General features: G+C 40.8%; 1 protein-coding gene across 3 annotated transcripts in view; it reads left to right on the top strand.

The window, feature by feature from the left end:
- The window catches only part of FOXK1 (forkhead box K1), a 56,694-nt gene that overhangs the window by 11,696 nt on the left and 27,013 nt on the right, over positions 1–17,985 (top strand). For all 3 annotated transcript variants that reach the window (XM_054842655.1, XM_054842653.1, XM_054842654.1), the window contains exon 2: positions 14,235–14,432. In XM_054842655.1, the coding sequence (XP_054698630.1) occupies positions 14,235–14,432 (198 nt within the window). The remainder of the gene's footprint in view (positions 1–14,234; positions 14,433–17,985) is intronic.

Here is a 17,985-nt window from a genome sequence, read left to right as displayed (position 1 = left end):
CCTTTTCTGACAAATGTGCATGTTACAAAGCTAGTATTCACCATTTCTGTGACATTTCTGGAAAACAAACTGAATGTCAGAGTGACTACTCACTGCCTGATGCTGCCAGAATAACCATGGTCCAGGGGGTCTTAAAGCAGCCAGAGGCTACATGTTGTCGTTGGGGCTGGGAGCTGTGGTTTGGCAATGCTCCCCTAGGACTGGGGAAAATGGCATGTGAGAAGTCCTACAGGAGGTTAAATGCATCGTACCTCGAGCCCTTGGCAAGGGCTGAGCAAAACTTACTTAATCCAAAACTTTATGCAGTGTCTGCCACTTCAGTCTTCTGGTGGAGGGTTTGCTGCTGCCTCATTAAAGATAGGTGTAGGACAAGGGTGGTGAGTGGTGAGCAGAGTATAGAAATAAGTATCATCCTGCTTTTTGTGCAAGTTGCCTTTCATTGTGCACTTAAGTGTAACTTGTTGAAACAGCAAGTTAGCATGGGGGTGGATGGAGTAACCTTGTTTGTCACTGTGGTGCATATTGTATTTTTTAATAGCATAAAACTTTGGCTGCTCTCAGGCACACACTTGAAAAATATTTGTCTCCACAAAGTGCTTTTTTCTTTTAAGCTTCTGTTCCACTCCATAGTTGTGCCAATTTGATCTGTACTTTAGCTTTGTTTAATGGGTATTATCTGGTAGGGTTGGGATTTTGTTTTGATTTGACTGTTTTTTCCTTTGAAACATGACATTAGGATCTAAAATGGAGCTGCTTTAAAACCGGACACTAGGATATGGTATGTATTTTTTGCCAATGTTGTCAGAGCGGCAACCATATAAACTGAATTTCTGTGTCCTCTGAATATGCCCCAAACTTAACTAAGTGCCATGCTGGTGAAGAGTCCTCTAGGGCTTTGTGGAAAAGCTGGCTTAAGACATATCTTTGCTCTCCGTCAAAGCAGGAGTGACGAGTATGATGTTGATTCTTCTAAGATGGACACTGGCTTAACAGGATGGAAATCCCCACTTTGTGCAGCCCATTTTAGAGGTCCATAGAAGCCAATAATGACTAGAAGGCGTTCAGAATTATTTGAACTAGGTTTGTAAGAGCTACTTATTCTGTCACCCAGTCTAAACAACTATCCAGCCCTGTGATGAATGTGGTTAAAATACCACAAGAGGTCCTGTAGGTTCTAAATATTCATTTACCACATAAGAAAGGTGGGCTGCACTTGTGGAGAGAGACAATTGATCCTGCCCCGTGTTGATGTTTGTGGCACTAGCACGTGTGGTAAGCAGGAGGAGAGGAGTTAATTTTAGCTTGATTAGCAACACAGAAGGGAATCAAGATGACTGTATTGTAAATGGCAGTGGGATGAGATCAATGAGGGTAGTTTATTTTCATGCATCGAAGTGGGTGTTCAAAGCAAGTTAATTTTCCTTTTTTGTTTGGTTTTAAGAGAACCAAGAATGTTAATGCATTTAGTCCTTTAAATCCTTCTGTGGTCACAATTCTGGACACTTTAATGTTGCGTGTGGTTGTTTTAAATGAACACCAAGTGCTTGTATTCTGTTCCTTAGCAGTTCCTTGTTTATCTGCTTTCTGTTACCTGGTTCAGCAGCAAGTGGCAAGTGATTCTTGGTACTGGACTCTCAGTTTTTCTCCTGTTCACCTTTGTTTATATTCTGGAGCATGTTCAAAACTGTTTATGATTAAACATTGCTCAAACAGCCAGGTTAAGATTTATTGACATAAAGGAGGCTGGGAGGAGGGAGTGGCTGGCTGGTCATCTGTGTCTACTTCCAGCTGATAGTGATGTTATTGACGTTGTACACGTGTCTGTGCAACGGCTGTGGTGTGTCAGACAGGCTGCTGATCAAAAGCATGCTGACGAGGGACTGATACCTGTCAGCACAGTAAAAGCTCAAGCAAAGGAGTATATGTAGGCAACGTACTCCCTCCTCTTGAACTTGGGGTTCTGAAAACATCCTATGGCTCTTGAGCAAGGGGACCACTATTTTTCTCTTGGTGGGAGAGGCTTGCACACCTCCAAGGAGAGAGATCAGGCTTTGAAACATGCTAATAAGGTTATGGCCTACAGGAGGTTTAAGCAGGGTTCCTTTTTAAAAAGACATGTACCCCTTAGACAATGGTGTTATATGAAAGGCAAAGAGGTTCAAAATGAAAGACTGAAGGTAAGCACTATTAAGGAACATAAATTCAAAGGAAAATACAGAAATATCAGAGTTAGAAAGAGGGAGAGTTCATTGAAAAAAAACCCACCACCTTTTCTGAAGCTAAACCGATGTTTCCTGGCTCCTCTTAGCTATATTCAAACCAGAGGTGTTAAATAGCTACTTAGCTTTTGAAGAAGATTCATGTAGCATGTTGGGTTTTGTTCATTTATTTTAAAATCACAGATATTGATCATTTACAGGCTTGAGAAAATTAAAATGCTGACAATATACTAAAAAAAATGAGTAGATTGATCAGCCTAACATGGAAAGGGATACTTGCAGTTATAAGACTTCATGATAAAAATGAGATACACACACACTAATGTTGTACCTAACTTACATATTCTCTGAAGATCAAATATTTATTGGCTGGTGAAGAAATGGTTAAGATAGGATCTAGACCTCTACAGGCTAGAATACCTGATTAAAGCAGCAGTGGTACACAGGCTGTTAGTCTCTTAACTATCGTTATTTTTATGTATACAACCACACACACAACAAAATAACATAATAGGCTTGCTGTGTGTTACAGATGATATCAGGCATCTGCAGTGCTGATAGCAAAACTTTCTGGTGCTGGCAGGCAACCTCATTTAAATAAAAGCATTGTCTGCTCTTTGTGCCAGCCCACTGCTTTGGTGGCAGACTTTCATACCAAGTTTTTGATGTCAGGCCACTCATTCTGACACTTAAAACACCTCCCTATTCCCAAGCTTCAAAATAAACAGCAGCTTTATGGTTAATTTTAGACTTTAAGGACAGCTTACTAAATGTTCTCAGCAGGTAGCTAGCTGTTGACATCCCTGGGAATGCAACTGCAGAGTTTTTCTCCGTTGTCATTATACTAAGAGGCATGATAAATGAGATAGACTTTAATTGACTGGCAGAGTGGTGTTGGGTTAAAACGTGGCTTACAATGACACACAGAAAAATTCACTGTATCTTGATGGTTTGCTCAGAGACATGAAGCTGTTTATAGTAAGGACTATACAGGGGAACAGAGCAGCTTCTGTAATGGTGTGGTAGTAGTGGGGCCAGAATTCACCCTCAGGAGACTTTAAAAAAAAAAAAAAAAAAAAAAAAAAACAGACAAAGAAAAAGCCCAACCAATATTGATTAGAAGATAGGTGTCACTGCTGCAGATTAATTTATATTGATGTAAAATCTAATCTGATTTTTTGTGGATGACCTAGGCTCAGATGTTTAGCTTGTTGGCAGACTTGAGTTAGATCTTGCAATGCTCAGACTAGCTGTACTCCATATATCCTGCCCTACGTGCTGCTGAACTGCAGCTTGCTTGTTTTTAAAGGAATAGGAGTGCTCGGGAGGGGAAGAAGAATTTGTCTTCTGATAGCAAGCCCTGTGCCCAGTGCTCCTGGTTTGGAGTGAATGGCATATTTTGAAGCTGACTCCAATGTTTTGAAATGTGAAACTAACTGAGGTACAACTATAGCACCACCTCTTTGTTTCTCTGTGCCTGGTGCATGGGTGCCAAGTAACTGCCATGTTGTCTTAGCATACATATTTAACAAGGTGGTCTCTGTGGTGGGCTTTGACCGAGTACCTGGCCCAAGTACCAAAAATCTGCCTTAATGGTATTTGTTGTAACAGCCAGTTAATGATACTCTTTTGGTTATACCAACACTTGGTTTCTGAGATCATCTTATATACTTATAATCTGTTTGGAAATAATTGTCAGGATTTTTCTGGATTAATTTTAACATAAATGTTTATAGTTGGGGTTTTAAATAGATAAGTGAATTCATCCCTGGTCAGGTGTGGATTGACCAGTGTTCCACTGAGTTTGTAAATAAGTTGTGATAATGATGGTATTTCAAGAATATCCTTCAGCTTTTTTGCAGGCATTAAAGTGAATGAAGAGACACTACTAGCTGGCTTACAGTGGTTTCTGCTGGAAAAGTTTCAGAAAGGCCATTTTTGAAACTGCATGCTCCTGGCTTTTTATACTCAGTGAAGCTGTGTTTCATGTCTCAATTTTCAAAGAGTAAAATCAGAACATTATTAAAGAGATGTAAGGGATGTAAAAATAAAAATACAGCTCTTGATTCTTCACTACTAATTCTCCAGCATGAAGTAGCCTGGAATGTTCTTGCTTGAATGAAAAATTAACTGCCAGTCTTTGTTGGTGGTGTTGCTCGATTTATCCACTTGCCCTGTGACAGCAATTAAAAGGATTGCTAGATAAGAAATTGTTGGGTAGATATGTAGAATAAAATGATTGTTGAAGTTTTACAGCATGGTATCATAATGCAAACTCTCCTGGAGGCTTTGCTTTCGACATCTAGTTATTGGAGTCTTAAAAAAAAAAAAAACCAGTGCTAGTCTTCTCCTGTGCACTTTTAAAGAAGATATGTATGAACCAAACCAGCATTTTGATGTGCTTTTGGATTGGGCTCCTAGTATCTCTTTTCCTTTTCAGCCTTCCTGATCAGCCTAGGGGTGTTTATACTCTTCCTGCTCCACCACCTGCTTGGCTCAGTTTCACTTGGTGCCTTTTCCCCGGGCTGGGCAGTGGCCGAGACCTTGCTGTTTGTCAGTGTGGCATGGTGGGTTGTCTGCGGAGACTGCAGGGACTGAAGAAACAAAAATAACTTTTGTGTATGTCTGTGTGTGCATCGTGCTGGCAGGGAGAGGAATCCCAGAGTTTGCCCATACTTTCCTGTGAACATTGCTGTCTTCAAAGGAGTTTGCTAAACTACCTATTTGAAAATCTGCCTGTGTGTGGAAGTGTTCCTCAGTGTGTTTGAACCTTGATGAAATGGCATAAAAGGAAGCCCTGTGCAACTGAGCTCAATAGAAACATTCATTACAGCTAATTTACTTGGTGCTTTTAAGAGACATAGCTATTCATAAGTTGTGGTTTTGCCTGATGCTGCTGGTAGTATTTGTTTTAAATAGATACACTTGCCTGCACACGCTCTTTGCCCATCTGAAATCTTGTTTGGCTGTGTTGGAAACCTTGTTTTAAGCGTGGTAATATGCAGTGTTAGGCAGATCCCAGTGTAACCTGTGGTGCCTTCTCATTAAGGGGAAAAATGTTTTACTGCGCGTGCGGTTCCAGCTAAACAGTAGCAAGGAGCATAAGGAAAAGGTCTTGTCTGTGACAGAGAAGTGGCAATTTTAATTTTTACTGAATCCTTGCTCAGTCATCTTACTGCACTTCCTTTTCTCAAGGACAATCAGTGAATAAACTCTGGAAGCACAAAGGTACTAAAAGGCACTTACGTTACAGCATGCAGAGCCTACGTATCCATCTGAGATGACCACAAACCCATTCCTGCTCCTGCAGACATGACCCGCTGGTTGCTATGGGAGAATTGCTATGGGTACAGGGCTGCAGGAAGCACTTGTTGGAATGCAGAAAACATTTTTGGTCTTTGTTTGGTCCTCTTGCATACAGCTGAGTGACTTGGGGTTTGAAATAATTAAACTGAATAAAAAAAAATCGTGACCTTTCTGTTTCAGGAACTTTTGAAAATTTCCAGCCTTAGAGCATCAGCATGGTGGCTGATGTGATTTACCTGATAAAGACCAGAGCTTTTCTCAAAATGAATGAATTGCATTTCATTTTCTGAAAGGAGAAGGCAGTGTTTAGATCATGTGATGCTTAAATCTGAGTCTGTGGTTACATGCTCTGTTTTATAATCTGTCATGAATCTGCAACATGTCTGCTGATACCTTCTCCTTTCCTTCCTCCCCTTGATACTTGTCCCCTCCACCTCCTCTGTGTTGGTGCTTGTGTTGCTGTGGAAGGCAAGATCAGGGAGCTGATCTGCCTGAAAACTTACTCCAACAAAAAAAAAAAATTAATTATTATTTCAGCTACCTTGTTTGACTTGCTGTGAAGTTGTTTGGATGGTACTGTTGGCACTGAGAAGAAATGACTGAGGGGAAGGAATGGGGGAAAGTAAAGGAAATGCCTCTTACAGCAGAGAAACAGATTTAGGTTGTGTTAAAATAAATCTGCATGAGATTGAGTGGCATAATTGATATCTTTTGGGGGAGAAGATTATTTTTAAGGCAGAAGCAGCCAGTGAGCCATCCATGTGAGCTGCAGAATTTTACCTAGTTGTCCAGTTACTAATCCCAGCAAGTCCAAGGGTGACCATGGAAAGAGGAGGATTTCCAGCAAACTCGAATGCATTTCAGGGGAAAGATAGAAAATCCTTCCAATAATCTGGAATTATAGGCTAGTCAATACTAATGCCACTGGATTGGGTATGAGGAGTTCAAGTGTGAGTTTACGTTTACTAAAACCAGGTTTACGTTAGCTTTAGTATAGGAATGATACTGAAGAAGCGATTAATGCCAGGGACCCAGTACACTGAAGTTGAACTACTTGTGCATCTGGCATAACAGATCAATGGAAATAGTTGCTGGTACTTTTTCTGGAAAAAGTTCCCAACAGAAGAAAATTAAAATTCATGAAGTAGGAGTAAGACCACTCTCTTGAATTCAACTAATTATTGAAAACCTGCACTCACTCACATACGCACACAGGCAATTTTAGTTCAGTCCCAGCTAATATATGTACATCTTTGCATATCTGTGATGTTACACATGATGGTATATATTAAATTATGATACTAAGCATGCAAGGCAAGTGATTTGTGAAGTTAGAACCCAGTCCGCCTAAACTAAACTCATGTTGTGACTTACAGAATAATTATGACCAACCATTTCAATGGGTTGCTCTATCTTTTCAGCAGTGACAGATTGCTCTACTCCTTTATTTGCAGATAATATCAGTACTTTCTAAATCTAGTTTTCCTTCAGTTATGTTAAAAACACTAATGGTGACTTTTATAGCTTTTACTGTAATTAAACAATAGTGGATAATACCAGAGGCATGTTTGCAGGGAGCTCTGCAGTTTATTTCCTTGTCCTGGTGCTGTCTGGCAATGTACGTGTCTTGCTTGTCTTCAGACTGAGTTGATTCATTCCAGGAAGAACAAATGTGGATTCTGGGCTTTACCATTTACTTGCAGACCCTTTGCTTATTGCTTCAACAATGCAACCAATGATTTTACTGACCATCATGTTACAGATATTTCTCTGATGTGTTTGATGAAGGACTTTATGGGTAGGTCTTAAATAGAATTTCTTTATTAAATCTGGTCAGATCAGTGTAGAGTAATTGAAAGGAAAACAGCAAATACTGAAAACTCATTACTTTAAGACTGTGGTAACCTCCAAAATGAACGAAGCACTCTAAAAACCTGGTAGTTATGCTGCCTGTGTCCCCTAGCCTAAAGAGATATGTAAAGAAAAGAATTACAATGATTCTTAAATTGCCATGGTGATAGGTACATGCTTGGTTTGTAATGTGTGTTCAGACTTAAGAGAATAAAGTGTATTTGTCTTTGTTTCTCCAGAACTCTTTCCTTGGTCTCAGTGCAATTAACTTTTTCATTTGGAATGCAGATAGCACTAGCCAAGTGGATGATATAACTGGTTTCTTTTTGGTATTGCTTACAAAGTGTTATTTAGGGGGGAAAAAAATTCTAGGGTAGAGAGTAGAACAGGAAATGCTGGGTGATTTTATTATTATTTTATTATAAAGGAGAGGTGACTAGTACCTAATCTCCTGTGACAGCTCAGACAGCTTTCAAGAGCTTGTTGTATGGTTTTATGACATTCATTCGAACTATACTCATTTTAATTCACTTGTGATTGAAAGGTGGTTTTGTTACTCATGTTTTTGCCCACTTTGCTGCTTCAAACAGCTGTAGATCATGCAAAATAATAATTTTGAGCACAATACTTCTGACAGTTATTCCCACTGGGGAGTAAGGGTCTAGTTTATTTTTGTGAAGATGAAGAAAATAGATTTGGTTATTTTAGTTACTGAAATAGGGGCGGAACCCTTCTAAATATTTTGCAGTTGAAGTGTTCTGTTTTGTGCTGGGTAATGCAGTGAGGCTTGCTGTAGAAAAGCTGAAGTTCTGAAGAGTGTTGGGCAGAATGCAGCACCGCACAGCAACAAATCTTGGTCAGGAAATGTTCCCAGCTCAGCTGTTTTGCAGTGGTCACAGCAATTATCAGAGCCTTGTTTTTGAAGAAATGTGAGTCTGAGGTAGTTGTTCTTGTCTCAGTTTGCTTATCTGTCCCTGGGCAGACCTTCAGGGCTTAGATATATGTTTAGTTAAGTGAAGCAAACTCTTATCTTTTTCTAACCAAATTTAGTTTGTAATTGGGTGCACTGGTGCCTAAACTTTCCCAGTGAGTCTTTTATGTTGTTCAAGGCACCTCCCTTCAGACTGCTTCAAAGTATTATGGGAATAGGGAGTGGATTTATGACTTGATGGGAACTTGATTTTCATAGATGCAGGCATGTGGTTCTTCCCTTGGCTGATTACAGAAAATGAAGAAAATTAGTTACAGCAGGTAATTGGGGCACTTCTCTGTAACGGCTGCTACGTACAGTACCTGCACACTGGTCGTGGCCTGAAATTTTGGTATTTATCTTACACATTGACTGAAAGGGTGAGAAGTATCCACCTTGCCCTCCAGTAAAATCATGTCAAGTACCTTGAAATAACTGGTAATGGTAATAGCCTGACAAAGATGACTGGCGGCAAATTCTCACTTGAGTTGAGAAATCCAACGTGGTTTTGGAACTTTGTGCATGGGAATAATACTGTATTCTTCTGGGTGAATGATATGTAATTGACACAAAAATAAATTGGTTTCAGAGATGTTACAGGGAACAGAGTAACAGCTGTTGTGTGGGACTCGTTCAGGATTTTTTTCTTTACGAGGGTTTTTGTGGGCATCCCTTGTCAAACTTTAGCTAGTAATGACATAGTTCTGTTTTATCACAACATGTGCTGCTGTAATTAGAGCTCTGGCTGTCCATGTTTGCTGAATCCAAGGAATTTACTGATTGCAGAGATAACTGCCTCATCCTTAAGAGTTGGGCTACTGTCTCGTTGCATCACGTGGCAGAGAGAAAGATTTAGATACTGAAAGTCAGTGGTGTGGTAACAGTATCTGCAAGTTTAAAAAAAAAAAGTGGCAGTTGCAGCACAGAGAAACAATCATGCTTAACTAAGTTTTCTGAATGAAACCCCATGACAATGTTACTGTTCTGATTCAAATTGTGAAAAGTGTAATATATTTAACGAAGCATTTCATAAAATGTTCCTCGTTCAACCTGCATCTTGGCACTGCTTGTAAAACAAATGCTACTGGTGCACTTATACCTGCAATGTTCAGGAATAACAGGATTCCCTAAATTGTGTCAAGATAAAGTAGACAAAGATGGTACCAACTTGTTGATGGCAACTCATGTGTAACAGTCTTCCAACTTACTTTTCTGGTTATTCCCTTTTGCATAATAAACTGGAATGATGTTTATATATAACATAACATGACATTGTGTTTATATAGATTACATTATATATATAATGTCATTCTGAGTTTTATATATACATTTTTGTGTATATATATTTATATATGTTTCACCTTGACTTTTTCATTATTTGTCTTCTCTGTTTTGTCACTGTGCTTTTCCATGGTGCAAATGTAAAAAAAAAAAAAAAAAAAGCACGATTTCCTGTCTCCATTTAAAATCTCTTTAAATAGCATTTTCTTGCTCTTATGCAGCAGATCTTAGCAGAAGTCATTTGGTGTTGAACAGCACTCAGGGTGCTCTAACAAAGAAATTGGTGACTGTAATAGCTTCTCTTGAACCTGGTACTATGTTTTGGCAAGTGAATCTCCATTTCCTTTGCATCTGTGAGTAAAAGGTGCTTTGAGGAAGGGGAGAATATGTCTGCTTTTTATAGAGTTGTGCAGGTTATGGAGTCATTTTGTTGGGTTTTTACCTAACCATTTTTCCTGAAGTCTGCTTTGGGGGTGACTGTTTATGTAGTCTAGTGTTTCCTAGCACTTTATTTATTCAGAGCTTACGTAGATGAAATGTTTGTGGTCACTGTCACTGGTTCACCACATGAAGGATGCCTAATAGCATGGGTGCTGTGTTGTCAGTGTGAGGAGGTTGTCCAGGAAACTTTCAGAAAATCTGTCTTATTTAAAACAAACAAATTCTAGCAACATCTTTTATATCACAGTAACCATGTGTGGCATGTGTGCTCCTTCTCCTCCCCTTGATTCCCAATGTATATATAGCATGCATTCAGCGAGTGCTATGGAGTCTATGAACTGAAGCATGCAGCAGAGAGCCAGCAATCCATTTTCTGACTCTTTCCTGCCTGTAATCTTGTACGGCAAGAATTGTTTCTATGCAGTTTATGGAGGTTGGGGTGTGTATGTTTGTGTGTGTTCAGTTTTAATACAAACTAAAAAAGCTTTCTATTCTCACTGCCTTGCAAGGCATCCTAGAGAAATAGGAATCCTTTCCCACAAGGAACTGAGATGTATGCAACATACTGTAACTGTGTATGAGTACAATACATGTATGGTTTAGATGGCCATGGATTGCAGGATGTACCTGTCTGGAGCAGATTATCGAGTAAAACTCAACAGTTCTGGAATTGAAGCAGGTTGCTTCCTGCCTGTAACAAGAACAAGAGATTTTGCAGACCATTAATTTACCCCCTGTAATCAGCTGGAAATTTCAGATGTGCTTAAGAGTTGCCTCTTGGGCACCCTTGGAAATACCAGTTAACTTCATTATGCTTTTTATGTTGAGTCTAATCTGTGCTTTCAGATTGATCTTTTTCTCATGATGGAAATGTTAAGCAGTAGTAGTAATTGCTATGCATCTTTGATAGGAATCATGCAACATGGATCAAATAGTATAACTCAGTTTAAATAACTTGAAATATATACCATAATCTTAAGGAATGCATGCTCAGTTCAGCTTGGGCTGTCTCTTTTCCTGCTTATCTTCTGTAGAAGTAAAATTCTCTCATGCTTAAATCCTGCACTAATGTGCCTCACTTCTAAATAGGACTAACTGATATAATTTGAGTTTATCCTCTTTTGGTTGGAAAGAGGTTAATTAAGGGAACAATTAGAAAAGCTCATTAAAACTGCATTCAGGTTCTGGGTAATAAAAAGTGAGCTTTCTGTGACAAGACGATTCAGAAATCTTGCTTTTCTGATTTCTCATTGACACAGGTCCTCAGTATTAGTGTGTGCTGATTTGAAGCAGTGTCTTAGGCTGCGTTGTTGTTGCTGTTTGCATTACTGTGGTGGTTGTGATAGAGACTGGAACAATAATGTTAATCCTAGGCACCTTCTCACCCCTGAAGAAGGGGAGGAGTTCGTCAGGAATTTACACTGTATTTTGCATTGCATTTCCATTTCTTGGGTCCCAGGTTTTTACAGGAGTTAAAATCATACAGAGTTTTCAGATAAATGACCCCCACCTTGGCTTCGCAGGCAGTGTCAATACTGGAAGCCAGCACAGACCAGGCTGCAGAAGCCTTCTAAAGCTGTGAGCTCCCTTGCTTATATTCAGTCCCTGATTTCTCTGGAACTGGTTCCTTACAAAATGGCCATGTATGTGCTAGCTAGTGTAATGTGTGAAAGTTAGTTGTATGTCCTGGGTTCTGCTTCAGTGGACTGGGAAGCCTGCCTTTCTGAAAAGGAAATCAGAGCAGCCAACAAATTGTTTGCTTGTGTAGTCAGCCCAGCCTCTCTGATTCTTCTCCCTCTTTCCAGTCTGAGATTGCGGATAAATCACATGGCTGGATCAGATAGCTTTGGAAAAGCAATGTTAGACTGGCCTTTTGAGCACATGTTTACTGGGGTAGTTTAGACTTCATATTTCAGGTTGACTCATGGTTTTGGAAAAGAGTTACCTATTGCTTGCCCATACTCACAGACTGATGGGACTGCCTCGCAGTGTTTTGAGTGCAGGTATTGACTTCTTATCTAATGTTACAGTATCAGCAAGTATAGTGTTGTCGAGGACATAGTTGCACCATCACCTGGAAGCATTAACGTGTAGATGTGGATCTTGTATTAGTGGCTCCTTCTGAAAAGAAAGACTTAAGTGGCAGTGGGATAGAGCTCTGCACTGGTATGAAGCTGCAGTGGGGATCTTCTGGCTCAACACTGCTGCAAAACTGCCTCAGGGCTCTGTGCAGTCAGACCTGTTCAAATCAGCAGCAGGTTGGGATTCCACTGAACACTGTTAAACAGGGACTGATTTGTCCTTGACTCAAATGTGGAAAAATGCTGGGTGCCTGGCGCTATAGCAGAGAATTCAGTCGCTCTGTGAAAGAACACTCATCTTGAGAGATGATGAAGCTTTGCTTGTACTGGTATTGAGCCTTAGTCCATGGGATGCTCACTGCAAGCTTACATATTCTCTGTTTTTTCTGGAAGCAAATCCATGTAGCAGTACAAAAGCTTAAAATCCGGAGTAGTGGTTCAACAGCCTTGTTTATGTTCATCTTGGTAAGCTGTGTGCCTGCTGCTGGCAGACTCTGCAAGGCATGGGCGCACTGCTGTTTTGAATTGTGCATTTGTATTAAGTCTATAGGGAACCATGTTTAGAAGGGTTAGATAAACATGATTAGGCTGCATTGCCAGCAATGATGTTCTTATTTAATGCATTAATGAGTGCAGGTGGCAGGACCTCTGAAGTGAATTAAATGCAATGCAAACTCCTGCTGTATGTAGCAGAGCCATTGTGAGTCCAGGCTGCTGAATGCTGAGCCAGCTCATTTGAGAGATGAGGTGGGAGATGGGAATGAGCTTCCTATGCCTGACTGATAATTTTGCACTCTTCACAGCAGATTTCTGAACATTACCTTACACCAGAACTAGCGTGTGCAGAAGAACCAAGAGCAAGAGAGTGTGTTTTTAGAGCTGTAACAGGATGTTTTGCTGCATTTCTATCGATAGCAGCATTAAGATAAAGTAGTCACAAATACAGATTTACTTGCCCACCACCTTGTTCTGTTACGTGGCAGGATTCAATAATGCAGTGGTTAAAAGAATTACGTTCAGCCGACACTTACTGTGCTGGAACAACACTGCCCGAGTCCCTTCATTTCCTTCTATAGGCAAGATGCTGGAAGCCAGTACAATTACTGTGCTGTGCTCTGGCCTTTCCCACGGTGAAACCTGGTTTTTATTTCCTGCTGCTTTAACCTTAGTATCAATGAAATGATCCCTGGAAAGCTTGTATTGATTGCACATTATTGTCTAATTAAAGTGCAATAAGAAGAATTGCAGAACACTCGCTCTTACAGCCCTATGCCTATTGTAGACATTATAAATTAGAAAGCTTTCTGTTCAAATATGGAAAATGTCAGTGCTTATTTCATTTTGAATTTCCCAGCATCCCCTGAAGGCTACACTTGTAGATGTGTGGTTATTTTTTTTTCTAAAAAACAACTGGAAAGAAGTGTTATTTAGAGAAGAAATTAGGCCCTATAGGCCTGTTCTGACCCTGCTAGCTATAACCCATGTTGTCTAAAGGGAGGCACTTCTAAATGAATGTATTTTTATCTGAAACCTGCTAGGCGATCCTTTAGCATCATGTGCAGAGATATAAATGGGTATCAGTTATACAATATGTAGAGGCCAGTCTTTAAATAGTGCTGTCTGTTCTTACCTGAAGGCTGTTTGTTGCTCTCTCTGGACTTTATGGCTCTCTTGCTCCATGTTGCTGGTGGTTTGATACTTTCTAGTAGCTTGTATCTTCCTGAATTATGTGTGAGGAGGTAATAAAAGATAAATCCTAGTCCTTGATACAGCAGGAATCCAAGAGTTTGTCACTATAGTTCTGCATTTTGTTTAGTCATTAGAATACATGGCCTTGGAGGAATCACTTAACTTACCCAAACCTTCAGCTTGCATCTAATCACTAGGTGATACATGATACACTGATACATTTACATAGATTTATGAATGATCAGTAATTCTGCCCAGGACACTGGGCAGAAAGATGTTCTAGAGAATGGTGGACTTCTGTGCTATGAATGAATTAACAATTTACCAACTGGATACAAAACCACTTAAATATGTTTAGTATCATGTGTGAAACTGACTTTTCCCTTTCCCTTACAGATGTACTTTCCGATTCCCTAGCACGGTTATAAAGATCCAGTTCACATCTTTATACCATAAAGAGGAAGCAAAAGAGGAAGCCTCATCGCCTCCCCTTCGGCCACTTTACCCTCAAATATCGCCTCTGAAGATCCACATCCCGGAGCCGGACCTCCGGAGCGTGGTCAGTCCCCTTCCATCCCCCACAGGCACTATCAGGTAAGATGTTAACTACCCAAAGTTTACTTGCTCTAAACCTCATCTGTGTTCTCTGACATCAGTCTGTGGGCCCTGTTTTGTTTGGTACACTTGGTGCTTGAAATGGCCTATGAAAAATAGCTAGTTAAATATCTGATGTTCAAAATTATGGAAGACTGCTAAAAACCGTGTTACGGTGGCTGGAAGTAGGGCACAAGGGTTTTGTTTAAGAGCTCAAAGGGTTAGGGGGGAACTTGAGTGTTAGTTTCATACTATAGAGTTACTAGTCTATCTCTGGCAGTGGGATCAGAAATATCTATGAAGAGCTACCTATATGCATGGAGAAAAAGCAGGCAAATACTTTCTATGTTAGGGCTGCCTGTTTTATTTTTATCTCAGTAATACTCTGTTGCTGGGTGGTACCGGTGTTATCTGAAGTTAGGGACAAGGGTGGCCATTGGCACGTGGTTTCCTGGGAATAGAAGGAAATGGGGGTAGGATGCTGACCATGTACTGAGGGGCTGTAGCAATCTGAATGTACATCTGTGCGAGTATCCTGTTTTGTAAATTATCTGATTCATGAATGTGCACTAGAAATAACCTGAACATCAAGTTACTGTCTGGAATACTTTCTCTTTGCTGAGAGAGCAAGCAAGAAAGCTGATGTTAGAGTTGCAGTGTAATCTCTGTTAACATTAAAGCTGTTCCTTAAAGTATAATACAATTTATAAAGTAGACTCATGGTATAGGATGATGTATTAGAGTTTTAAAACTTGCAGGCCTCAGAATAACAAGAGTGTACCTGGTAATAGTAATAGCCTTTGGTTTGTTTTCTTGTCTGTAAATTTGTTAAAAGGTCTGATACACAAACATTCTGACAGCACTGACTCAGTGAGTAGTACACAAATTTATGTGGCTGAGAACGACTTCGGTGTGACAATGAAGCCAGTCTGGTTTTGCATAGATGTGGAGGCGCTTGCTTGTTTGGGTTTTTCCGCCAGTCTTGCAGAGCTGCACAGATGTGCAGTGCAGATACTCTAGAAAGAGGGGGCTGGAGGTAGCTGTGGTTTTAGTCCTCTGTTCAGGCACTGCTTTTAGTTTATATTTAACCTTCTCTTTTTAGATGAAGCTTGTTGCTGGGAGGGGAGGGGGATGGTTTCTTTGCCAACATATGGTAGTTAGTTTCCATTCAGTCATCTTGCGCAAAGCAGCACAGTGTGGTTTGTGTTACTAACAGAGGCCGTATCTTTTGACTCTGGCATATGCCTGCAACTGATATTTGATTCCCCAAGAATGTTTCCTTTGCATAAGGAGAAAGTGGAAATAGTAGTGTTGAATTGTGCTCAGCCTGTAACAGAGTGTTTACTAAGGATGATTAATGATTGCATCCGTTTGTCTTGAGCAGAATCTAATCCAGCCAAGTCTTCAGAAAACCTCAAAAGACATCTGAGGTTTCACTTGCCAAACCCCTTTCATTTCCGAGTTCCTCTTACAGAGGAGGGGCTGACATGTTTGTAAACATCCCTGCTCAGCCCCTTCAACCTTTCCCCTCTTCCCCCGGCAGGGTCTTGCAGCTCTTGTACCCTGTGGGCTGGGCTTTGGGAAGTGATTCGGGTATTTCTACCCGAGAAAGGGAATGCTCTTTGGGGACCATGTAGCTATGCATTCTGGCTTTCTGGGCAGCTCTCTGCTATCTTGGTGGCTTCACAGTGGTGGGCGAGGCTGGCATGGTGTCCTCTCCCCCTTCCTGAGGGCAGGGCTGGGATGGCTGGCAGGGGCTCAGCGTGGGACCCACACCCCTCTCCCATGGCTGGTGTTGGGAGGTGGTTGCATGAGCTGGGCTCTCCTCCTCCTCCCCCTTCTAGTATTTACTTTCCTAATTTGGTGCGTTTGCCTTGCTCCTCCCTGATTGGCCCATGGAAAATTATTGCAGTTTGGAAATCCTGGGCAGGGTGAAATTTCCTTTTTGGAAAGTGGCTCTTGGCCCCTTTTTCCTGCCTCCACCCCGGTGTGGGGCAGGGGCTGTACCTGAGCTCCCACTGCCAGATCCAGCCCTGCCCTCCTGACCCCGGCCCTGCTCTGCCTCCATGTTTACTTTTCAGCTTGATTCCCTGCAGGTTCCCCCCTGCAAGCTTCTGGGTTTTTTCCAGCCTATTTATTTTCCCTCTGCGAAGTTCACCGCCTAGAGAGGGAATGAGCTCTAGTTAAACAAAACCAAACCTGCCACCCTCAGCAGCTTTGCAAAGCAAGATTCCTGCTTACTCCTAGGGAGAAATGTGTCCACTGGTTTTTTTAGCTAGGTGTTTTATCTCCAGGAGGGGCTGTTTGTAGATGTTTTGAATGTTGTTGTACAGCTTTAAGGGAAAATCTTGGTTGGCAGCATGCTGTGAGGCTTACACACAGGCATGGCTTATTTCTTCCTGCTTTGAGTTCAAAATTCCTTTTAAAAAAAAGTCAGACTTGCATGTTCCAAAAAGGAAAAGGCCACTGTGGTTGTAAGAAATTGGTAGAAGCAGCCTGCCCATTTTACATAACATAAGTAAGAGCAGAGTGACACCAAATCTCTTCTCAGTAGATTCAAGGCATTGAAAAACCATGTGAAAACCATGTGTAGTTTGTTTAAATTCAGCTCTGCCTGTTGGGGGGGAGAACCGATTCACAGTTTCAGGAGCTAAGGGGGACAGTCTTGAGGCTTTGTGGCTTTAAGGTTCTGCAGCTTGCACTTGGAGGATCCTCTTTGGGTGATGCTGGTGATGTGAAGTTCCTTACCTATGCTACAAACACTTAGCTTTGCCTGGTTTTGCTGTATGTCTGTGATATCTATATGAATGTGACTCTATGTATGTGTTGCAATCTAGTCCCCAGGGTGGCTTATGCTTGGATTATAAACAGATCCACAGAGACAAGGTGTGATGTAGGAGCCTACTCCTGGTCTCAAAGTCATGCTGAGTTGGAGTTTAGATTTACAGTGTTTAGTTTTCCTTTTATCTTCCATTTGGTGTTAATGACCCTGTAGTAATAACTTAACTCAGTTTTCCAAATAGCATCTCTCTCTAGCACTGCCCTCAGGGTTGGTTTTTCAGTATTTATGAAAATGAAATTATTTCTCTGTACATGCTTCCCAATTCTACTGGAATAAGCTGCTACTTCTAGCTTATCTCTGCACCGGAATGATTGTGGGTTTGAACACTTTGTCTTGTACTTGTTTGTTTTTTTCACTGAAAGGGCATGGATAGTTAGCTCATATACATAGTCTTTATCAATAAAAAAAAAAAATTCTTTGACATTTACAGGGAAGAGCCCTTAGAGCACTGTGAAAACCACTGCTTGAAAAGTGTCTGGTGAGGTTCTGTGCTGATACCTAAGCTAGTACATACTTGTGTGTGGACCCAAATTTGTATTTCAGTTGTTAGTACTTAATGTGCCTGCCCATGTTCAGCTGTTTCTAGAAGGGTCGATATCTAGTTTACAATGAAGTTAATGGTATGAATAATGAAAGATCAGCAGGTATCCTTCTGCATCTTTTGTTTTATAACCTTGATTAGTAAACCAGAAGATGTGAGCTGAATTGCCA

This window comes from Grus americana, chromosome 15, assembly GCF_028858705.1.
Source record: "Grus americana isolate bGruAme1 chromosome 15, bGruAme1.mat, whole genome shotgun sequence".
In the NCBI taxonomy this organism is placed as follows: domain Eukaryota; kingdom Metazoa; phylum Chordata; class Aves; order Gruiformes; family Gruidae; genus Grus; species Grus americana.
The sequence above is the reverse complement of the archived record's forward strand: the minus strand, read 5'-3'. Positions and strand labels throughout refer to the sequence as shown.